This window comes from Protopterus annectens, chromosome 3.part1 (assembly GCF_019279795.1).
Source record: "Protopterus annectens isolate FY-2018-M chromosome 3.part1, PAN1.0, whole genome shotgun sequence".
NCBI classification, from domain to species: Eukaryota; Metazoa; Chordata; order Ceratodontiformes; family Protopteridae; genus Protopterus; species Protopterus annectens.
In genome coordinates this window covers 1,272,504,490-1,272,530,403 of record NC_056732.1, presented here as the reverse complement: position 1 = coordinate 1,272,530,403, position 25,914 = coordinate 1,272,504,490, and the positions used below count along the sequence as shown (strand labels likewise).

General features: G+C 37.6%; 1 protein-coding gene across 1 annotated transcript in view; it reads left to right on the top strand.

Annotated features, from left to right (window-relative positions):
* LOC122798415 (1-phosphatidylinositol 4,5-bisphosphate phosphodiesterase gamma-1-like) overlaps positions 1-25,914 on the top strand; it is a 3,104,897-nt gene that overhangs the window by 1,402,219 nt on the left and 1,676,764 nt on the right. Inside the window, exon 10 of the mRNA XM_044067334.1 lies at positions 13,342-13,460. Within this exon, the coding sequence (XP_043923269.1) occupies positions 13,342-13,460 (119 nt within the window). The remainder of the gene's footprint in view (positions 1-13,341; positions 13,461-25,914) is intronic.

The window sequence follows — 25,914 nt, the reverse complement described above, 5'->3', positions numbered from 1 at the left end:
ATATACATAAAACATGATATTTTCTGTTGTACAGAGAAAGTAAAGCTTAGGTAAGCAACTGAACTGGTGTTCCATAACAGGATTTATTAGTTGAAGTGACATATCTAGTGTATGCTCCAAACCTGGTCATATGAAAGCAGCCAAGACTTATAGTTGTGATGATGTAATCATACTAGCAGAAGGCAAAACTGTGGAAGAGGGAAAAGTATTAAAAATTAGAGACAGCAATGTGTGTGTGTAAAATGATTGTTCACACCAGTCAGAAGAAAAGTAAATTTATCCCAGCAATTGGCGGATGTCAAGAGGCAGGTGTGATATTCAAGCTGCTATATTCAATTTTGAGTATTTTTTTGATGCAGAGCAAACTAAGGAGGGAATAGTTTATCCAAGAAGAAGTGAGACAAGATTCAGAAGTGTGAGTCTGCTTCTTATTACTTTGTAGAGCTAATAGAGAGACTTAGCCAGTGTTCCAAAGGAAAATGCTTGAGAGAGAAAAAAAAAAAACAGCACAAGTGGACTAGAAAAATCAGGAGTACTTTGGACTTGAACCAGAGACTACTGCTGGGAAATGGAGATGTTCAGGAAGACTACCAGCAACATTGAAATTAGTGAATAAATGAGAGATTATAAAGCATCATTCAAATGTGAAATATGGATTTGCAAGAAAATGTGGCTGAGAAAAGACTGGCTTTTAAATGACTTTGTTAACGTTATGGGTGGGCTATAAAACAAATACCCCTCATTATGTTGTTTAATGCTTAGAATGACACTAAAGGCAAAATGTAACTAAGTAAAACTTTTTTTACTTGTTAATATATATTTTTAATATACATAAACTTTGTTATATTGCAAAGCAGTGTTGTATAGTGTACATTTGGGTATTTTAAATGTGGTAGGGAGTCTCTTCAGTAACAATTATATGTTAAAGTAAACTTTTTTACTTGTAAAAAACATAAGCTTTATAGTATAACAAGAAAAGAAATGTTGGGCATCAAGTTTGTTAATATGCTGTGATCTTGGTCTTATGGTGTAAAGGGTATAAAAGTGTACTGATTATATGTAGAATTAAGATGATTTCCCTTGTTTTGCAAACGTTATCTAGATTAATGTTCATGACTTAAACTAAAAGCATTTTTGTAGGCAAATAAAAGAAAATTATGTAAGTTATGAAAAATACTAAGTTTCTTGGTTCTGCAAAGATATTAGCTTTTTTTTCTGTTAGCATATGGAGACAAGAAGTATGAAGCTGAAAGCAGTACGCCAGGGGAATTATGTATATTCTGTTCTGAGTGAAATTTACAAAGATTCATTCATGCATCTACTAAGTTGTTAGCTGTTTTCTCATTGCCTGACTACTTGTACATGGAGACGAGCTGTCTGCCAATGCAGTCAGTTGATCTTGAGAGTCCAAAACATTCATTGCTGAGGGATATTAAAAATATAAAGGTACAATGGCATGCAGTTCATGGAAAAATGTTTGAAATTATAGGAATTGAAAAAGATAGCCTCCCCAGCAACCTTAATTTTTAATGCATTTAATGGAACAGTGCACACTTTAATTTTAATTAAAGGTAGCCAGTGCACTTTTTCTTAGGGATAAAAAAGTTAATGTTTTCTGAATGCATACAAGCTATTTTCACACCTAGAAGGGGAATAGAAATCAGAAAATAACAAACAGCAGTCCATATAAGTGGGAACACAGGTTGTAACATGCAGTTTAGCATGGGTAACCAAAATTAGGTAATGCCTATGGGTGCAACTGTTGATTTAGGGCAATTGTTCCTCTCTGGAGGGTTAACCTTCATTTGTTTAAAATGTACATAGTCTTATGTGTTTGTCCTAAGTCAGTGGGAGATGCGGTGTTGTGAAAATGTGTTTAGTTTTTTGACTTTTCATTAAAGAAAAATGGTTTGAAAAATGTGGCATATTTTCAATTGGACATGTAAAGAAACTACTATATAAAAGATCAGCCTGCCAGACATTATTGTGTGCATACAAGACAAACGTTGGACATATGCATTCAAAAAATCTGCCTTGTATAATAGGTGGAAACAGTAGCTTTTTATTATAATGGTTACTTTGTCCATATTATCTGTGAATGTAAATGGTCTTACAGGTGTAGACCAAAAGGAAGGAGTATTGAACTGCATTAAGAAATGTAGAGTGCAAATAGCAATGCTGCAGGAGACATGATTGGAAAGCAATGAGAATGTAATTTGACAAAGAAGGGATTTCTGTATGGATACTCAGCAGAATATCAGGTACAAAGAAAAAGGGGAGTAATAATACTGATTGCTAGAGAGGCTCTAATAGTTATAGAAGAGTGGAAAAAGGCAGTAATTGTAAATTTTTGTTATGAAAGTTTTTTTGGCAAGGAAGAAGGATTACATTGGCATTCATTTATTTTCTACACAAAATTACTATTAAGGAGCTTTAAGAAATTGGGAGAAATCAGCTTTCAGTGAAGAATACTTTTTAGGTGGAGAATGGAACTTGATTTACAATAGGAAGAGATGTATCTGAGGGACCTAGAAGGGGAAAATATAACAAAAGGATATATTTATTATTTGGTACACAAGACATGAATTCAGTAATAGAAACTCGGACAAAAACATGCACCAAAAAAAACTAAACTAAAAATGTAAAGAAATGAAGTAAAAAGGCGACATTGCCACTTCCCAACTACTTGTTAAAAAGAAAGGAATTTAATGAATGGGTAGTGGAAATTATTCCAGAGTTATTAGGGAAGATATTAGGGAAGATAGAAATTTCTTCAGGAGTGACAGCTAGTGAGTATGATAAAATGAAAATGGAGTTGAAAAATATGGTAGAAATAAGAGAGAGAGAGAGATGGTTAAGAATTAATTGGATGTATTTAGAGGCCCTGGCAAAGGTTGATGTATTGCATAATAAGCGGAATCGCAAAGAACAAGAGGAAGTGCTTCAGTGTGCTAGAGACCATAAGGAGTACTTGGATAATATTCATACGTTTAGAAAGATTGCTGTTAAGTAATTATTTTTTTGATACCTCCAGACACACAGACTTTTAACACAAGGACATTAGCAACAGAAAGTGGAAAGAATTGTAGCCAAACTCAGGGAGCCTTTGGCAAGAAAAGTAACCAGAGATCCTATAAAGGTGTCGGAGATATTTTGAACATTTTATGAGGATGTGCAAACCAAGGGAAAGCACAAATGGAAATATTTAGAGAAGACTTAATTCTGTCGAAGAGGAAGGTGAGGTGCAACAGTTAATAGTTAAGACAGGAGGAGATGAGATAAAAATGGTGATATATATTCAATTTGCAGGGAAGTCTGTAGAACAGATGGTATTCCTATGGATGTTTGGAAGTTGGGAGAGAAGAAAGTGATAAATACCTGGAAGATTTTAATAGCATTTTAAAAGAAGGGGAAGCACCAGCATCTTAGATGTGATGGTTTACCAAAAAAAAAAGGTAAAGACCTGTCAGACTCAGCTTTGTTTAGACCCATTAAGTAGTAAACCATGGCTATGAAGATCTTGTTTATACTAGCCCAAAGAATGTCAAAGGTGTTGCCAAAATTGATGGGATCAATGTGGTATTTTGGAGGAGAAACAATAATTTACAACATTAATAGAACATTGATAATCCAGAGGAAAGCAGAATGTAAGAAAATACCACTGTTGTTGGTGAGTCTTAATGCAAAGAAAATATTTGTCAGAGTAAACTGGGATTTTATGAGTAAGGAAATGGAAGCATTTGCATTTCCGTATGCAATAAGGCTAATTTGGAGGATATATGAAGGATGGGAGGCAATAATTTAAAGTGGGAGGGTTCCTGTCCAGTAAGATGCGTTTGAACAGTGGAACCAGGCAGAGGCATCATCTTTTCCCTTTGTCTGCTTTATATTTAGAGCCATTGGCAAAGGAAATAAGAGAATCAGAAATTGTAGAATGTAGATGGTTTGGTAATCAAGAAAAGTTGGCTTTATATCAGATATTTTGTACTTGATAAATCCAGAAAAGGACATTTTGGTGTTGTGAAACATTTTTAACACGTTTATGAAAATGTCAAGTCAGTGTCACACATATATTAATAGAATAGGAAACCAACTATATTAACATTTTTTCCATTTACACACATTTTTCATTACATATTTTCATACTGTGTAACAACTGTCTTTCAGAACAGCATAATATAAATCACTCAATCCCTGCCTTCTCTTAAAGCTAACTCCTCCTCTTTAACATTGTACTTCATGTATTCCCACAAATTCCATTTATCGCTATGTAATTTCCTTCATTTTTCTAAAGATCTTTCTTACAGTGCTTTTACAATAGTCAATACTTAAACAGTGGGATTAAAATTTTATTTCCATTTTGTAGTGATTGTTTTTTTAGCACCCAGTAAAATTAAACTTGTAATGTCCAGACAATTCAGATCCCGTGTCCCATCTCAAAAGAATGATTTTCTTAGTTATACTCATTTCGGTCATTGTTGCATATTTGGCAGCCATACATGTATCTTCCCATTGTTCCCTTGTAAATTGCTTTTCCAATCTCTCTTGGTGTTGTGGAACATTTTGATACAGTATTAAGTCTTTTCGGGATATAAAATTAATGAAAATAAAACAAAAGCTATAGCCATAAGTTATGTACCCACACACCAATTCGTTCAGAAGTACGAGTATTTATGGAGACACATTAAGATGAATTACTTATTAGCATGTATTAAAATGTCTTCTGTTCTGGCAGCTAAGGATATGTGGGAAGAGACTAAACAAAAGATAATACCAAAACTGAGAAACTTAAATTGTTTGATTATGGAAATGGATAGTAAGATACAAGCAGTGAAATGTTTTTAGTCCCTTTCATTTTATATACAGTTCAGATAAATTTTTATCCAGTAGATAAGCTGTGGTCAATAATTAATAAAGTTGAATAAATTTATCTGGAAGGGGAAATGGCAAGAATGAAATGGGATAAGTTGATGTTCCCCATAGAACAAAGTAGTGTAGGGTTACCTGATTTGAAGGGATATTTTAGAGCTACACAGTTAAGGTTCCTCCACATAGCACAAGTCGAAGGTTTTAATTTAAAATGTAAAGGGATTATGATGATGAAGAAGGGGGAGTTCAAGAAATAAGGAGAGAGTAGGATTTTAGATGCAGATTAAGGAGAATAACAAAAAAAAACATACAGAATACTATGTTCATAAGGTTGCAGCATTAAGCCGGCACTGGAGTGGAGAAGAGTGATTTTGCCAGTAACGATCACTGAAAGTAGGGGTACAGAAAATAAGCAAGAGGGCCAGGAATTGATTGGAGAAAACTGGCAGTGGAACCAAGATATTGGGAGCAATATTACTGGGAAAGTTAATAGAGTGGAAAGAGGTCAGGAAGAAGTTTGGTTTAGATTAGAAACTGTTCTCCCGACCAGGGATTGATGGAGTAGAGGGAAAGAGAATGGGCTAGGAGTGTCCTAAGTGAAAGACCTGCTGTGGTAGAGTTTTTTTGAATCTAGACTAGAAACTGCTTTTAAAAAAGGATTAGTAGGGCATAAAAATACTGCATGATAAATATAAGAATCAATCAGAGGAGGTTAGAAAAGATTCCGAATAATGACTAGTAAACAATTACAATGAAAGAATGGGAGGACATAAGTATGGCTCCCAAGTATGCAAGAGAGTCCGGAAGGTTTAGGATTTTTGCTTGCAAGTGTTTTCATAGGTGTTTTTATATCTTATGCAGACTTGAAAAATGTTTTCCTAAGGAAAAAAGCAAATTTTGGAGGTGTAATGGGGAAGAAAGAGCAAAATGTGAACGTTTTCGTAAGAGTGTAATCGTTTGGAAGATTCTAAAAGTACTCTACAGAGTACTGTGTCAGAAATATTTGGGGTGCAAATGGCTGTAACTAAGGTAATGCTTCTTTTGAGCTGAGACACTAGATGAATTGCCTATATGTTGTAAGGCCTTTTAATTTTAATTCTTTTGGCTGCCAAAAAGCAATTACTAGAAAAAGGGTATGACATTTTTTGAATATTTTAAATGAGATAAAATAATTGCAAGAGAGTTTTCTAGAAAAGGGAAAGAGCAAATTTCATACAAATAAATGGAATTTGTTGGAACAATGTATGTAGACTAATGTTTAGGAGGAGGCATGAGGTGTAATGGAAGGTAGGAATTGAGCTGTGGATTGAAATATAAGTTTTATAAAGAAAGAAAAGCATATGTCTTGTATGCTGCATGTAAATGGCAAAATGTTAATATTCTTTTTGTATTAGTTTGTATGTCTTTATAGTTTGTCTTGCATAATACTTTAACTTTTCTTTTGTTTTTTAAACACCTTTATTATCTTTATTCACAGATGATATTTTGATCTTTGATAAATTCAGAGAAGGGCACTTTGGTGTTGTGGAACAATTTGAGATAGTTTCAAGCCTTTTCAGGATATAAAATAAATGGAGAGAAGCAAAGGCTGTAGCAGTAAACTACATACCCATATATGAATTGGTTCCATATTGAACATACTTATGGGGACATGAAAAAGATCCAGTATTTTAGTGCATGGATTAAAATGGATTCTGGCATGGCAGCTAAGGGTATATATGAAGATATTAAATGTAAATAATGCAAAGATTGAAAAAAATGGATATTCTTGATTGTGGATAGCAAGATTCAAGTAATAAACATGTTTCTTGTTCCTTTACTTTTATACACAGGTCAAGCATATTTTTATCAACCAGAAGAAAAGTTGTGGACTGTAGTTAAGAATTAATTTATGATGGAGTGGGAGAGTGCAAGAGATGAGTAGTATAAATTGATTCTCCCCATAGAACAAGATGATTGATATAGGATTACCTAATTTAAAGGGATGTTTTAGAGGATGATGTATATAATATAAACAGGAGGTTATAAGTCAAAATGGAAAGGGATGATGATAAAATGTGTACTTTGAGAAGTAAGGAGAGAGTAGGATTGTGGTTGCTAGTCTTTAAGAGGATTAACAACAACCCTACAGAATATTTTATTCAAACATTTTCTGAAGTATTAGCAATTTGGAACTCTTATGTCTAGCATGATTGAGTGCTACTCTGTGATCTACCTGAAAACCCAAAAGTTTTCTGAGGGGCACAGCAAAAATGTGAGGCAAAGCTGGGGATGTTCTACAAAAGACAGTTGAGCTTGTCACCAGTAGCCTGCATTTGGCAGTAAGTATTGTTATATCTAATTGCCAACCAGTATAGGGGGAAAAAAAAGAAATACATCACATTATTGCAGCCCCAGCTGTCCCTCAGTATTTTCCAGCTTTCAGCTCATTTCCCAGTGAGTCATGGGAAGCCATTGAGCAGAAAGTGTAATCTCTGTGCATACCTCTCAATCTGCAGATACAGAAAATCTGGGCAGAGGCTTCTGAAAGGTACATTTCAGTAAAAATCTAGGCACTTAATTAGAATAAAACATGCATCCATGAACAGCATAGATCCTTCCACTTCTGTTTTGATTGTATGATACAACTACTTAAAACTATTATCTTTTGTGTGCTCCTCTGCATTCTTTTGTCCTGTTTTCTCTAATTTTTTGTTACATACGGTTGGTTTGCTTATGCCAACAATCTTTTCTCCTCAGAGGAATACACACACACATTTATCCAACTATATATATATATATATATATATATATATATATGTATGTGTGTGTGTGTGTGTGTGTGTGTGTGTGTATATATATATATATATATATATATATATATATATTTCTTTCTTTCAGCTTTTCCCGGTTAGGAGTCGCCACAGCGGAACTCTGGACCGCTCATGATTGGCAGTGGATTTTTACTGTGCTGAGTTGCCAGCCCGACGCTCAACCTTCAAAGAAGGCACACCCAGGATTTTTACTGTGCTGAGTTGCCAGCCCGACGCTCAACCTTCAAAGAAGGCACACCCTTTCACGCAAGCACCTACATGCATGTCTTTAAGACGTCACTCGACTGTGGGGAGGACATGCAGACTCCACACAGAAGGCACTCCAGCCGAGAATCGAACGGAAGAACCTCTTGCTGTGAGGCGACAACGCTAAGTGCTGCACCACCGCCTATATATATATATATATATATATATATGTGTGTGTATGTGTGTGTATGTATATATATATATATATATATATATATATATATATATATATATATATATATATATATATGGGTCGACTTCGTAACAATGAAAGACCAGAAGAACGAAACACAGAACACCAAGATGAAAACAACGAAACCACAGAACACCGAAAAACATGTAAGTGTACAAAACACACATAACACAAAAACACACACAACTGCCCCACACTACTAAACAAAACACCCTACACTAAAGTTAGGCAGGGGGACAAGCCCCCCTGCACCCCCCCACCCCCCCACTTTAATATTCTAACTCCGAGATCACACAGACACACAAGGCAAACACACACCCTTACACACGCACACCACAGTCACAACACACACTTACACAGCATTTCCTCTCACAAATACACTCACACACACACACACTTACCTACAACAGAATACAAAAAGAGCTAATTCAAACTCCCGTAACATCGGGATTTTGAATTTCGCGCTTTTCGGTGTTCTGCGGTTTCGTTGTTTTCATCTCGGCATTCTGGATTTAAATCTTCTGGTCTTTCGTCCAACTCAAGTAGACCCATATATATATATATATATATATATATATATATATATATATATATATATATATATATATATATATGTGTGTGTGTGTATGTGTGTGTGTGTGTGTGGTTACCTATCAAAACATCTACTCTTCATAACATCTAAACTCAAAACATCAAGACCATAACATCTAAACTTCAGAACATCTAAAACTCATTGCATCAAATCTCAAAACATTGAAACTACAAAGCAACTATAAATAACATCCCACAGAGTTTTTACTATGTTTATGGTGCCCCCCCCCATAAATTAAATATACCAACTCCAAGGTCACACTACAGTGGAGTTATGAAATTAGCTTTATCCCCCACTGTAGTGTGACCTTGGAGTTGGTATATTTAATTTACGGGGGGAGTGCAGGGTGGCTTGCCCCCCTGCATAAATGTAGCAAACTGAGTGGGATGTTATTTATAGTTGCTTTGTAGTTTTCAGTGATTTGAAATTTGATGTTATGAGTTTTAGATGTTTTGAAGTTTAGATGTTACGGTCTTGATGTTTTGAGTTTAGATGTTATGAAGAGTAGATGTTTTGATAGGTAGCCATATATATATATATATATATATATATATATATATATATATATATATATATATATATATATTGATGAGTGAGAATATATTTAGAATATTCAGTGGGAAAAAAAGAATGAACACCAGAAGATCTACCACAAAAGGCTGAAACAGAAAATTTTGAATGCATTTGCTACTGGCCTTTTTATTTTGACATTTGTTTACTGGGAAAGTCAGACTGGGTATGAGCCCAGTTTCAGCGACGGCCCGAGGAAAAAAGCTCCACAGTACACATAAAGAGAATTTAAAAAATGGACAATGGTTACACATATTAAGACAATAATGAAGTAGTACAATATGTGAAATACAATAAAAGAAAAATAAGCAAAATATAACGGTAGCAATAAAGTTGACCATACATTACAAGATAATAAGCAAAAATATAAAGGCAAGCAATAAAGTTGACTGTACGTTATATACAAGGTAGAAGAGAGAGAGGGAGTTCTTAATGTGTATGTAGTAAAAGCCATATACTTTTTCTGGCAGAACTAGATAATACATTTCAGTCAAATGCTGGGATAGAGAAAGGTTAGTGGAAGAATATAAAGAAAGGACATTAGAATGTTAAGGAATTAAAGTGAGGTGAGACTAGAAAGTAGGTAAAGCAGGAAGAGAAGTAGGATATATCAAGAGAAAGGCTATTAAGTGTGGGGAAGAGGGGAATAGAAACAGAGACCCAAGATGGCAAGGAGCGTGGGCAGATCCACTTATTGGTTAGATGTTCTTTCAGCATAGATTTGAAGGAGTAGTAGTGGGGTATAAGTCTGATTGCTTCTGGATTGCTATTCCATGGTTTGGCAACACAGTGAGAGTACAGACTAACCCTGTTAGATCTTTGAGGTTTGTCATTAGATAGTAGATACTTGTGATAGGAGGGTAGGTCATGAGATGGAATATAGTGTTACAGTAGTGAGGATATAGTTTGTGAAACTCAGGAGTTGTACAGTAATTTGTGAGTTAATGTTAGTTGATTAGTTGATTACCCCAGAAGGTGTGGTAATTCGAGCCAAGTTAGGGACTTGAGAACATAGCAGTGGTGAGAGTAATGGGGCTACCCTGGGTTAAATTTAGCTACTTTATTATAACATTGACTGAGTTTTGCTTAAAGGGAAGAGTGGAGATTGGTTAGGACAGGTGAAGCATATAGAAGGGAGGGTAAGAGATAGGTGGTGGCAAGGGTTACTCCTGTGGAGTTGGTGATGAACTATACATCATGCCCAATTTTTGATTTTTTTTTTTTTTTTAATGATGATGCAGATATGTAGGTCAAACTTAAGATTGTTGTCAGTAGTTACACCTAACAGTTTTGTATGTGACACCACATTAATTAAAGTATTGTTCCGAGAAGTAATAGCAAAGTTTGAGGCATCTGGAGAAAAGTGTTTTGGTAAAAGTAATAGAAGTGTAGTTTTTTTTTTTTGAGTTAAGTAGTAAGTAGCTGTTGTTGAGCCAAGACTCAATGGAATTAAATGCTTCTTGAGTTAAACTCTGTAGATGAGAGAATGTCCTGGCAGAGCAGATTAATGTAGAGTTGTCAGTATATTGAATTAGGGTGGCTTGTTTGCTGGCAGAATTAAGATGGTTAATAAAAAATTTAGAAGCACTAAAAGTCAGTAGATTAAGTGAGATTGCTGTAAAGTGGGAACTGGATTTTTGCCTTTTCCCCATTATAGTGTGATCTTCGAGTTGGTGTATTTAAGTACCAGGAGGTTTTTGTAGGTTTTCAAGTTTTTGTGTTTCAACCTTTTTGGTAGATCTTTGTGTTTGCTATTTTTTCCAATTGATATTACGAATTATTCCGTATGTATAGACACATGCACACCTCTTTCACAAGCCGTGCAAGTTTTAAAGACTCCAGGTAGGCAGTGGTGAAAGACTTTTAAGAATAAAGATAATCTGAAAAGGAAAGATGTTGGTGAGTGTTAGAAATGATCCGTATGAATTATCTACCAGTATTAGTAAAAAAGCTAATAATGGTGACCATTCAGGAGTTGCTGAGTGAGGAAACAGTAACTTAACAGCATTTTATTGATAACAATGCCAAAAAAACTCCTAGGAAAATACCTCTAGGGAATACCAGACACCCATATCAATAAGTATGCAAGAAAATTAAATGTTTAGAAGTGAGAGTGGAAATATGCCACACAAGTCAGAGACACCAGGTATTATTTCAACTAATACTACATCAGTATTTAGTTCATTAATTTTCTTTAGCCTGCAAATACACATGCATCTCAGTAACGGTACAAACCATTTTTTCACACATGTAGGGATCAGGCAAGTTGGTCTAGTGTACTAATTATATTGAGAGCATGGCTCCCTAGTGTATCAGTAGCAGACAGAGCTACTAAAACAAATCTAAACAAGTTTTAAATGCATGTGGGAACTCATCGTGAGGCAGTGTGTGAACAATGCCTGTAGTAGCACTGCACAGAGGCCCAGCACAAATCCAGATTGAAGTACTTTGCTTAAGATAGAGAGTGGCCATTTCTTTTAGTACAGGTTCTACTAGCATGTTTCATACTCCACCTAGTCAGCAGGCTAGGGTAAAGCTTTAGAGGCAAGGTATACTCCACATTGTTGATCAGACACAAAATAATCCTTTACTTGCTCCACTTGCTTTTCAGCCATAAAGTCGCAGATCTAGTGACATGATGTTACATTGATGCAGCGATGTGTACAGCGGACTGATGATGAAAGTGGTTGATGAAAAAAAACACAAGAAGAAGATCTTAATGTAAAAGCGAGTGTCAGAATTTTCTGACACCCTGTTATTTTAAGTTTAAAATAGTTTATTTTTCCAGAGTTTGGCAAATACAGGTCAGACAATTGGTGTGCAGTGCTGAACATAGTTTTTTATAATTAAATTATTTGACCAGCCTTGGATGACCACACATTTTGCCCTGTTATAATCCTCCAGTATTTAGGAGTATTGAAAGTTCTCCGAGTTTGTAGAATGATGGACTGTTCAGCCTTGCGTTGTAGCTTTCTTGAGCAATTTCATATCTTTTGACACTAGGGGGAGTAAAGAATAAGCCTATTGGGGAATGTGTCTCAGTGTCTATGGGGATGATGAGTGCAAAATAAATAAGTCATAATGGAAAAAAAAAGAAGGGAGAATGCATTTCCCTGCATCCATGGAAATTAGTAGAAGGAGCATTGGTTGTTTTTTGTGGTTGTGCTAGGCAGAGCTTGGGCAGTAGTGTTTAAAATCATAAGAAAAAAAATAAATTTGTATTAAGCCAAAAATAGCCCACCTCTTACTAATGTCAGTGGATGTTGGAAGAGCTTCATGGTGTCCTTCTCTGTTGTGTCTCTTGGATCCTGATGACTAATGATACCAAGATCTTTAACTCTGTATAGTATTTGTGGTACTTTATATACGTTTAACCTCCCATCCTGTATGGCTGACTTGTATTTTTTTTTTTCAGCTGCTAGTGCTTCATCGCCTTTTGTCAAAGATATTTTTCATTTCAGCATTGCCAGCATGAGGATTTTCTTATTTTTCATCTAGTCTGTTGTGTGCATGTATGTGTGTGTGTGTGTGTGTATATATATGTATGTATGTATATATATATATATATATATATATATATATATATATATATATGTATACACACACACACACACACACACACACACACACACACTCACACACACACATATGTGTATATGCACACACACGTAATTTCACTTTAATGGCAGTTTGTATTGACTGCATTATTATAACTAGGTCATTGCTAAAGTGGGGCCTTCATGGTCCAATCCATGTACCTGCTTAAAATAAGTGAATAAATAGAAGTAATTATTAGAGTAAGAGAAAAGAGCAAATAAAAGGTGAAACAAGTGAAGATAGTCACACTCAGGTTGACGAGAACTGCATGCCTTTAAAGTGAAGAGTATCCTTTTGTCCTTGAGTTTTCAACTTTATAAGATAAACTGTTAAAGGATCGTAATTTCTAAGCCAGTTGTGTTTTGTTTCACTTAAAAGAACTAATTCCAGATCATTTGCATGTGCAAAACTAAATCATGTTGAGAATGTTCTCTGAAATTAAGTTCTGTTGTTCCTCATAGTTTTTGACATACCTGTTCTCTAAGGAAAACACAATCATGGAGTCCAAGTTTGACAAAGTGGTACCAGAAGAGATGAACTACCCTCTTTCCCAGTACTGGATCTCATCTTCCCACAATACGTAAGAACAAATATTTTGCGTTTCTTCCTAGTGTAATTTCATTAGTTTGTGTAGGGAAAGATTCAGTTTTTATGTTAGAGAGTTGAATCCCTTATTAGAAGACTTGAGACACTTGTTGATTTATTTGTTCAAATGGTGGTATGGAAAACAACAAGAGCAGTAAATATCTTGCTCTGTTAATGCAATTTTGCTGAATAAAATGAGATTAAGTAATGTTCAAGTGTTTGTAAAGCTTAGCTGGAGCCATCATTGCTGAATATTAAGTAGTCAGTATGCTTTTTCTACTACTCCTTTTCAGTTTATGCCATCCTCTTTTTAATCTTTAAAGAAGTAAGTTTTCAGATGTTTATGCTTCATAATGGTTTATGAAAAGTCAAAATTATGACACACTGGCTGATTAGGCTGTAATAATTGTAACGTGCATCCACTGTAATAAATAATCCCACAAGACTCCATATAATGTTTTAGAGGATAATACTATTTAATCATCAGTTATAAACTTTCTGAAATCCTACTGCATAGTCCATCTTACAAGTCAGTAGCTCGTGGAGGTTCTGGTAAAGGGAAGCTTCTGTCTACTTTGCTTACTTCTCAGGCTTTATATCCCTCTGTACAACATTCCATTATTCTTGGATCGAAACAAATAATCACGTATTCTTGTATGATAATTAAAAGTGATCTAAATCAACCTTGAATATTCATTTTAAATGTTTGTATGAGTTGGTTTCGTGCTTTGCAAGGTCCTTTAGGTCTTTCTCTGCAAATAGCTGAAATACACAAGCATAGCTGTCAACCTTCCCTCTCCAAAATGTGGAACACCACCCTTTATAATGTGGAGCAAATGAGCAAAACATGGAACACAAGCTAGCAACTAAAACTAGGAAACTCACAGTATGGTTAAATACACTAATTTATACTTGCAGTACAATGTTTTGGTAAATTAAAAGGATTCAGTATCATTTGCCATGGATACTTGTTAAAAATTTTTAAGAGTGAATGTGTGACAGACTTTTTCATTGTGGAACAACCTGAGTCATGGACTTTGTAAGACTCAAAATGAGGGCTCCTTATAATGAGGTACAGTTGAAAAGTATATACACAAGCTGTACAGATTTTCTGAATAATTTAAGGCAAAAAACTCTATACATATTAGATTTGAGACATTATTTTGCATGGAGTGTTTTTTTACAGCCAAAAGCAATGCATTTTGACTAGGTCAGAACTTATACAGTGTCACATAGATAAAACCACTTGCCTAATTATGTAAAATACAACATCTGTCTTTCTACATTTTACTGTCCATATTATGCATGAAAAGTGGCTTTTGCATAAATGGATATGTGAATTCAAATAAGGTTCAGTTGGCAAATTCAGGTTACATTTGTGCATTCTGGTGTGAATTGTGCATTTATGTTCACTCTTTTAGCAGAAAATAAGATAAATGTAGATTTTGCCACCAAATAGTAGGTAATAGATGGTAATCCAGGAACCATACCAAGGTAGAAAGTTATAAAAACCTTTATTCACACAAGGAATTGAGTGCCTTCGTCATCAAAGACTTAATCAGAAATCAGAATCACTTTAAACAGCACACACCTGGTCCTTCAATACCCCACCCTGTTGAATATCACATGACTTTTGGAATTCCAGTATCATATAACTAGTAAATGTTAAAAACACATTAATCCATACAAAATGCCAATAAAACACACCCTAACAAAATGTGACCTAATCCATATTGAACATATTATCGAATATATACTGTTGTGCAAAAGCGCATAATATTTAAAAATGCAAGCAATTTCTTCTGTATAAAAAAAGAAAAAACAGCATTCAAACCACATGTGATTTAAGTTTCAAAACAGTAGAGATTGGATAATCTCTCATTCAAACCTAGGGGGCAGTGGCATTCAATTTTATTTGCCACGGTAGCGCTCTCTCCTCTAAATGGTCTTCCCAAGGTCCCCCCTTGGATCTTTAACTACTTGTTCCAGCACAAAAAGAAAAAAGTGTTCCTTGTTTTCCATTACATGTTTTTCAAAATGTTGGAAAAAATTTAACAATTTTTACATTGGGAAGACCAAGAGAAAATTTAGAGAAAGTATTTACGAGCATACATTAGACATCAAGAACTGGGACATCAAAAATGCCTTAGCAAAGCATGCAATGGAGAACAAAGAACACTTTTTCGTTTTTTTGTGTTGGAACAAGTAGTTAATGATCCAAGGGGGGACCTTGGGAAGACCATTTACAGGAGAGAGGGCTAGGGTGGCAGATAAAATTGAATGCCACTGCCCCCCAATGTTTCAATGAGGGATTATCCATCTCTGGTGTTTTGAAATGTAAATCATATGTGGTCTGAATGCTGTCTGTTTTTTCTTTTTTTATATATAGAAGTTGTTTGCTTTTTTAAATATCATGCCTTTGCACAACAGTATATATTTGATAGCGTGTTCAATATGGATTAGGTCATATTTTGTTAGTGTATGTTTTTACTAATATTTTTTATGGATTAGTGTGTTTTTTACATTTAGTAGTTAGGGTCTATATCATATTCTCGAAAGCCGACAATGTCGAATCTGACATTGTCGACATGATAATATCGAACGCTCAGAATCTCGAGCGTGTAAATGGAAATCTCCGTAAGGGGAGATTTCCGTTTACTGCAATTTAGTGCCGTCTCGGAGTTGGTATATTTAAGTAGCGGGGGTGTGGGGTGCAGGGGGGCTTGTCCCCCTGCTTAAACCCGTTAGGGTACTTTTTTTTTTCTCTTTTTATAAGGTCGATGTTTGAAGACATCGACCATATGTTGTCCAATGTTTTCAACAGTCAATCTTATAATATAGACCCATTAGTTATATGATACTGGAATTGCAAGAGTCATGTGATATTCAATAGGGTGCGGGTATTTAAGGACCGGGTGTGTGCTGTTTAAAGTGATTCTGATGAAGTCTTTGATGACGAAAGCACTCAATTCCTTGTGTGAATAAAGGTTTTTATAATTTTCCACCTCGGTCTGGTTCCTGTATTACCATCTATTATCTACTATTTGGTGGCATTGTCTACTGTCTGTGTTTTGTGTGGATAAATGTAGATTTCCTACTTTGCTGAATGTTGTCGGTGGTGGTGTTTTTCCTGGGCCCAGGAGAATTAACTAATATAATGTGCTATAGACCATTTCCTTTGAATTTTTTCCAGAATTTCTGCAGTTTGACAGCTCAAACAGCAGTGAACCTGTTTTTCATAATGACTGCATTTGCCAGTATACTTTTGAAAGAAACTACAGTTGTGTAAACACAACAGCAGTGATTATTTGAACATTCTGTTATGGTAAGTTTGTTTGCACAACTGAACTATGTTCATCATGTTTATCAGTGCTGCAGTAGTGTTATGTAGTCGAGTAGATTACCATATTTTGCTACATTTGGGCAGTAGAAGCAAAGCATGACGTGGACTTAGAGAAGGAATTAAGCTTGTAGTGTTTTGTAAAAGTATGTACAGAAGACCAAGTTGCAGCTTCTAGAATACTTCTAGAATCTAACCCTTTCCAAAAAGTCATTAATGAAGCCAAGGCCCTGGTAGAGTGGGCCATGACCCTATCTTGAATATTTTTATGATGATGAGCATAATAAAATGTAATAGCCTTAGAAAACCATTTGATAGTACTCCTGATCTGATGTTAGTAGTCTGATCTGTCATTTTCATTTGTTCTTCAGCGAATGGGTTCGGATCCGATCCTCTGATCCAACTCTGACACTTTTTCTAGATTCTAGGGTCTGACTCTTGAGCTTCTCCCTTAGCAGTAATGTCCCTGACTACCATGTTACCTCATATCTCATTTGCCCCTCTATAATTTTATCATGATTGCATTCTCTCGAGCTCTAGTGGGTTGATTTGTGAGTACAAAGTTAGAAATTCTGTGTAGTTAAATTGTCTGTAGTGATTTCTCACATTTAGCTCTATTCATCATATATGTATCTCTCTTACCTTTCCTTTTTTTCTTACTTTTTGCCTACTTTTCTCTAACGTTTGTTCTTTCTGTAGTTTTGTTACATTGCTGGTATGATCTTTCAGTATCTTTAGTTAAGGTATTTTTCTTATTACCATTGTTGGTATTTTGTTTTTATTATTAAGGTCCTGTTCCTGTTAAAAAGAAAAAAAAAAAACTTTCTTTTAATTTGTTGCTTGTTCATAGTCTTTCTTTCTTACAGTATGGCTGAAAAGCCGACTGGGTGTAAGATTCCCAACTCTGATACCCACAAGGAGTGCGTCTATTTTGTTGGCCTGGCACACTTGGACACCTCCTGCTGTATCTGTGATGCTTTTAATACCAGGGCCATAAGTGATAGGAGGAATAAGCTAGTACTAAAAGCCCTCCTTCCAGCTTCTGCTTCTTCACCTTTTACTTCGACATCAGGGATCCAAACACCCTCTCGTCAGTTGCTCCCCTGCTCTGTCTCCAAAGTCAGTGCTTCCTTCTGAGCCATCTCAGGAGATTTCTAAGAGTTTGGATCTGAAGTATTTAGTTGTGATGTTTGTCATGGCTGAGTCTTCTCAACTTCATAGTCCAAGGTTTTCCCTGGAGCCAGTATCTCCAAGATTGAAGTCTCCCTTCCTTCAGGAGACCCCTAAAACGTCTTCCAGACCACCTTTCACATCTTCCTCTGTTAGGTTTTCCGAAGACTTTCTAAGGCAGAGGTAGATAGGATGATGAGAAAATTCCTCAAAACAAATATTCTTATGGGGGTCTTGCCAGCTCAGATTCCCATCAGATCCTGAGCCTTAAACCTTCATTCCATTCTGTTATCGCTTCTTCTCAGATCCGACATGCTGTTTCAGAGCCCTTGGATCTGAGATCCCTGAGAGTCAAACAGTCAGATCCGAAGATACCCCTGTCTTCCACTGTGGTGACTTCCATGATCTGATCGGCTCCCACTCCCCTGGAGCACAATGGTTCATTGAGCCGAAGCTTCAGCATTGGATTCGAGGGGTTGATTTTTGACTACAAAATATTTGGAGCCATCCCTTCCCCTTATGGCTTTGCAGTTGGACAGCTTGGCTCCTACTACTCCCTTGGAGTGCAGAGTTGGGGAGAACCTTGTACCAGTTTTCTTTCCCAAATTTGACATTAATTTACATGTACAGGACTAAGGAATTTAGGAAAACTGATCAAATATTTGTCTCCTTTTCTAGTAATAAGATGGGAAGACTGGTCTCAAAAGCTACACTAGCCAAATGGATAGTGTATTTCTTGTGTGTATTCCTTGAGAGGCCTTAACCTTACCAGGACAATCAAAAGCATATCAACTAGATCAGTACATCAGCTGCCTTTTGGGCTAGAGCTTCTATTGATGACATTTGTGCGGATGCCACATGGTCCAATATTCGTACTTTTGATGCTCATTACAAATTGGACATCATATCCAGAAATAGAGCAGCATTCAGTTCTGGGGTTTTTGGGAACATCCTTCTATGAGGGCCACCCAAGGCTACGGACTCTGTCCCATTCATTGAAGAATGAATGAAAATGACAACATCAGATATAAAAGTTACGTACTCATCATAACTATGCATCTGTGTTGTCCATTTTCCCTGTCTTTGGGAAAGACATAATGGAATAGTTGATAGGAACCATAGTTTCCTGTTTGAGCTCCTGATCTTTCAGCTGTCACATTTCTGTCATATCAATGTTAAGGTACCTTGTTGTGATATTGCATAATAGCAGCAAATTCAGTCTGTGGTAATGCAATGATTAGAGGCATTATGGGTAAGGGATGAGCTCAAGAGTCAGATCTTAGAAACTAGAGAAAGTGGCTGAGTCTGATCTGAACCCATTCATTGAGGAAGAATGAAAATGGACAACACAGATGCATAGTTATGTTGAGTACATAAATTAAATTTTTTATGCACATTGCCCTTTCTTACCTTTGTAAGAAATGAGCAATTTATTTGAAAATCTGAAGGATCTAGTTCTGTCAAGATAGTAGACAAGTTGTCTGTGGAGATGTAAGGTGTGGAGTATCGTTTCTCCCTTATGTTTAGGTTCAAGAAAGAAAACTGAGTGATGGATAAGTTTGGCTTAAAGTAAACTCGGATACCACTTCAGGCATAAAAGAAGGGTTAGCTTTTAGTGAAAGACACTGTGGAAAGAATGTCCTGTTTTGAGAGTCCGCCTTCTGTGAAGAAGGGGGCCAAGAAGTTTCTGTCTGATTCTGCTGCTTTGCCGCCACCACCGGATGTCTCTCCTGAGGTTAGTGAAAGCCCTGAGGTTCACTCCCGGCTCCTCCATTGGATTCCTCTGCGGCGAACTCTTTAGAGGCTGGCATGGATCCGACTTCATGCATGTCCCTGGAGGCTTTTCAGATGTCTCCTTCTACTGATTATTACAGAAGGGCCTAGGGGTGTTCCTCAGATTCTGGTGAGAGAGGAAGTTCCAGTTAGGATTGTGGAAAGTCGGCTGGCATCTGAACCTTCTAAGTTTTACAGGGCAGATGTCCCTTTGAAAAATTAAAAAAAAAAAGCATGCTTCTTCTACTCCTAAGGACCCTCAAAGTGAATGGCAGAGTTTCACTCAGGGTTTGTTTAATTCCCTTTTGGTTTTGAAACCTCCTCAAGCAGTCTCTCTTCCTGCTCGATCTTGGTCCTCAAGTCCATTTAAAAGGCCAAGGGAACAGGATTCTTCTGAGGACTAAATGGATTCAGAAGAGGAACTTCTTGATTATTCATCCCAGATTCCTTCTCTTTTAGACTCTTGTTCTGAGGAAGAGGAGTCTACTAGTCCTGACACTCCTTTTGAGGAGATTTCCTTTGGAGACACAATTTCCAGGATAATGGGATTTTTTAAATGGGATTGTGCTCAGGTTTCTGAGGTGCAAAAGTGGTATTATGAGCTTCTGCAAATAGACTCTCCTAGAACTTCTGCTGTCCTTCCTGTTTTTGCTGCATTGTTGTGGATGCCTTTTCTGCTGCATCTCATGCTTCAGATTCCCAGTCCCCTGCTCCCAAAAAAAACCTGATAGGTTTTACAGAGTGCCTGGAGATTATAGATTTCTTTATAGATGTCCTTCACCTGACTCCTTTGTGGTGTCCGTGGCATCTGACATCTCAGTTACTGCCTTCTACAAAGCTTCTTTCTTCTGGTAAAGACAATAAAACTATGGAAAGGCTAAGTAAGAAGGTTTATACCTCTGCTTCCTTGTCTTGTAGGGCTGAAAATAATCAGACCCATATGTCCAGGTAAGGTTTGGCTCTTCTTTCTCAGGCCTGTCAGATTATTTCTGATTTTCCTGATACTGAAGGGAAGACTTTTGTTCTTGTTTGTACCTTGCTTTTCTGTTAAGTACAGTTATGATGCAGCGCATGCCTCTTTTAGAGCTGCTGCTTTTGGTTCTGTAATGAGGAGATATTCATTGCTCCGGCTTCAGCCTTTGTCTGATGATATTAAGGCTAAGTTGATGGATGCTTATCTGGATAGCACAGAAATATTTGGTGCAGCTGCTGCTAATTTATTTGTCTCTTCAGAAAAAGGGCAAAGCCTTGCAGGAACTTAAACATGTTTTTGTTTCTCCTGTGCCTAAGTTTCATAAAAATTACCCTAATAAACCAGCCTTTGTTTGTAGGCACTTTTGCTCTCCTCTCAAGGGTAAGGTGGGTGGTAAAAGGGCTTCCCCTGCTAAAGCTACCCATACTCCTGTGATCCAGAAATCATCTCTTTCTGACAAACCTGGTACTAGCTGACTATCCTGTTCTTTTCAACCACATTCCTCTTTCTCTTCTTTCCCTTTCTCTCCCAGTTTGGTTAAAGATTACTCAGGATTCTTGGGGTCTTTACATTATCCACCTAAGGTATTACATGATGCGGAAATCTCTTCCCCTTTTCAGGGGCATGCCTCAGCACCCTCAGGAACTGTTGACTTTGTTTTCAGGGATGTTTCAGGATCTTTTGACTGGGAACTATTCAGGAAGTTCCAGTTTCTCAAAGGGGGAAGGGGTTTTACTCCAGAATGCTTTTGGTTCCCAAGAAAGAGGGCACTTAAAGACCCATTCTAGACCTTTCTCATTTGAACAGCTTTCTGAAGGTCCCTTCCTTTGGGACGTTGTCTCCTTCAGATTTTGCTTCCTCTGGCTTTTCTAGTGTTTGTGGACCTCAAAGATGCTTATCTTCACATTCCTGTTCATCCCCATTTCAAGAAGTTTTTACATTTCTCTGTTGCTTCCTGGTATTTTCAGTCTTCTGCTTTGCCATTTGGCCTTTCTACTGCCCCAAGGGTATTCACCAAATGTCTTGCTGCTGTGATTGCTTTTTGCAGGCTAAGGGGGGATATAAAAGTCTTTCCCTACTTAGATGCTCTCCTGCTTCAGGCATCCTCTCGAGAGATTCTACTGCAGCATCTTCAGTTTGACATTTCGCTTCTGCAAAGCCTGGGGTTCACTATAAATTTTTAAAAGTCCTTTCTGATTCCCTCACATGATCATGTATTTCTGGGTTGCAGGATCCAAACTATTCCAATGTTGGGATCCCTGCATCCTCTCAAGGCATTGACTCTCATTTCTTTCTTTCATTCCCTTCTTCCTCTGCCCTTAATCACAGCAAGAGAGCTTGTAAGAGCTCTAGATTTTATAGCATCTACCATTCCTATTCTCCCTTCTGCCAAATTCCACATGAGAAAACTTTGGTGGTTCCCAGTGACAGATCGGTTTCAGCATTCTTATCCCCTGGACTTTAGTTCCTCCTCTTCCATGCATTTAGCTGAAATTTCAGTGGTTGTGTGATATCGGCAAGTGTCAGCATAGCCAGCTGGAGTTTTGTAAAGAATGATATGTTCCTTGAATATCCACCTGATATTTACAAGATGCTTGTGTTACACATGTATGTCATTTGTATATCAAGATTTGTACCAATGCTTGTGCTGAAAAAATATTTTTGAGGTTTGCTTGTGTTAAAATGTATCAACAATGCACCCTGCTGGAATGAAAAGAAATGTATATGTATTATTATAACTGAATTAAATGTATATGTTTTAATGGAGGATACTGGTACAGCAGAGGTTAACCAACCAACTAACTTACTTTAAGAAAAATAAGGGAAATGTAAATGAGCTGTTAAACCATTAAAATGGCACCCCAGAGTGTTGAATAGGACCAGAGACTCTAGGTCTGGGAAAAAGCCTTTGTTCATTAGCTCAATAGAAAGACATGAAGCCCCAGGCACTGCCGTAAACATTTAGCTATGTATTCTAGCCATCTATGCTAAATTTCTGCCTCAGCTTCAAAGGGGAATACTGTGAGAACCTAGAGTCAGATAACTAGATGAGGTCGTTCTGCCAGCCCTCATGGAAATTATATTTTAGGTATCACAAACAGAAATCTCAGAATATTGAATATTCAGTTTTGGGGAACCCGACTAGAAAGACCTTCACCCACAGCATCTTGCCTTGTGATAGTACGTAACTTAACTAGGGAACAGTAATTCTTTAAGATTAGTCAAAAATATAGTGAAGCTTAGTTTAAGTATTGTTTTACTTTGTGTTTGAACCTGTCCATCAGTGTTGTTTTCAGTATTTCCTGTGATTTGAACTCTGGTTTACTGTAAATATATATTCAATATGTTTGTGTTTTATTAATTATTAAATATATTTAAAGCTTTTATTGTGGCTGGTCCTTGTAGAAAGTATCCAACCTTTGAGAGTACTTATATTTGGTGATGATGTGTGGGCCACTCCAGAAGGCCTTAGCTGTCTTGGTCAACTACTATTATTTGTATTAATATTAATATTGCACCATATAACTGAATACCCTTTGTAGGAGCCTTATAGTAACTGACTGGTGGCAGTGAACCTACCTTATAGTCTGTGTGTGTGAAAATTAAATCTTTGTGTGTGTGTGTGTGTGTGTGTGTGTGTGTGTGTGTGTGTGTGTCAGCTACATAGGGTAGGGACATGAAACACTATGTTCACAGAGAGGGTACTGGAGGATGTGGCTTGGACACTCGGCTGAGGGCTTAACCCTACAGCTCTACCATTGGAGAATGTTCTTGGGGGCCCTGAGGGAAATGGGTATCGAAACATCCAGACTCCTGGGCTGTGTGTGTTCCCTGTGTGCTCTTAAGGGAAATTGTGCGTGATGCGGAGAGGTCTGCATTTGGAAACACTGAGTGCATCCATTTTGTATTCAAAGTGCGCATCCTTCTCCAGTGTCTGTGATGAGGATTCAGGCTCCTTGATTACTGGCCCAGTGTGGGGATGTCACATAGTGACAGTGGTGGCCATCACAGGTGGTTTCAGCAGTTGACTTGTCAATCCAGGGCTCCCTTTTCAATCCTTTCTTCCTTCTCAGGAGCTGTTTACAGATGCTTTACACATGGGATGGGGGAATCCTTTGACTCAACAAAGGAAGGACCACATCAGTGTCAAGGAGATGAATGCTCTTCAAGCTTTTCACCCTCGATTCTCCTTAGGGTCTCTCAAAATGTTTACAGACAATATCACAATGATGTGGTATGTCAACAAGCAAGGGAGGATGAAGTCTTACATCCTTTGCAGGTTGGCTCATCTAGTGTGGAAACTAGCTGTGCAGTACCATGTTATTCTTCAGGCAATTTATAATCCCTCAGGTGAGAACATTGTGGCAGACACTCTGAGAAGGTCCATAATACAATCCCACAAGTGGATCCTTCACAGGGATGTGTTTCTGGACATTGTCCACCAGAGAGGTACTCCTCCGGTAGATTTGATTGCCTCCCTTCTGAACAAACTACCACCTCTTTTTTGTGCCAGAGTCCCAGGTCCTGTGATCTGGAAGGTGAACGCCCTCTCTATTTCATGGAAGGGATGTTTCTTTATGCCTTTCCTCCCTTTCCCCTCATTCCAAAAGTCCTATTCAGATTACAACAAGATGCTCCCACTTTCTTGCTGGTGACTCTCTTTTGGCCCAGAAAGCATGTTTCTGTCTTCTGCATTTAGCCAAGGGCAGTGATTACAAGTTACCTCACAGGTTAGCTCTTCTCACACAAGACAAGGGATCTCTCACCCATCCTCACCTGTCCATTCTTCAACTGACACTGTGGGTGATAGGATTTTAATTCCATACCGACACCTTTTTTTTCTGAGAATGTGTTTAGGGTCCTACAGGAGGCCAGGAAGCCCACAAATAGGCAATCCTGCTTATCCAAGTGGAAGAAGATTTCTTGTGTCTTTCCTGTAACCTGGATTCGCTTTCCGTGAATGTTCCTTTGGATGTTCATCATGTTTCACTGTTGCAGTCATCACACTTGGGTTATCCTGCTGGCAGGCTACCCGCAGTCGGCCCGAGTTCCAAAGTCTAGGTCTGGCATCGGTTGCTGTCGCCTCCTCCCTGACGTCAGTGTGCCAGGGGTATAAAAGATGCAACCGACGCCATTTTCTTCAGTCTTTCTTGCCACGCGGTGCCCGAAGCAGAAGCAGTTTGCAAGTGCCAGTCGGCCGACTCCTGAGATTTTCGAAATAGAGTTTCAGAACCGAAGTCTTCAATAAAGCTAAGTACCCCGTTGGGGGAACTTTTTCTTGCTCCAGACCAATGTCAGTAAAAGTTAACAATTGTATTTCTTGTTGGAAGCAAATACCTCATAAGGACTTTCACTCTTACTGTATTCCTTGCCTAGGCCCTGACCACGACGTTACTAGTTGTCGGTTTTGTGCTAGATTCAACAAACGCACTAAACGTTGGTTTGATTTTGCATTACATTACTTTGGCCAAAGGTTTAACTATATAATGCAGTCAGAACAACTGACGACCGGAATTCATAAAAAACGCAAAGACAAGGAAAAGGACAGGCATCCGAAGTCCAAAACCGACGACGAAGCCTCTTCTAGGCCAGTCGCCGGTTCGCCGCTTCTCAGTGAGGTGCTTTCCCAGGCCCTGACACCCGCTACCTCAGAGCCACAGGCCGTATCCAACTCCCACGTGGAGACAACTATGCCTCTGGATACTCAAGGTATTGGGCCTACGTAAAATATTCCCTCAGATGGGTCCGGAGCCGCTGAGCAGGCATCGGCTTCTGAGGGTGTTTTCAGACCCTCACAGCTTACTATTAAATCCTCTGCAGCAGCCAAAGTACAGTCAAAGACACCATTAAAGACAAAGAAACAAGTACAGCATTCTCCTGGACAGTCAACCATGCCAAAGAAACAGATGCTTAAAATGGCCGAAGACTTAATTAAGTCATTTGATCAGGGGTTCCCATCCCCCTCCTGATAAAAGGCCTAGGCAAGACACTGACTATGATTCCTCTGACCAGGTTTCTATTTCCTCTTATTCCTCTTCAGATAAGGGCTATTCTCTTCCTCCCTGTTAGGACTCTGATGCTGAAGAATCTATACCTTCAGCCTCTCCACCTGAGGATTACTCTTTTGGGGAATCTCTGCACACCATGAGGGAACATTTCCACTGGGAGAGCCAGGATTATTCAGAATCCAAG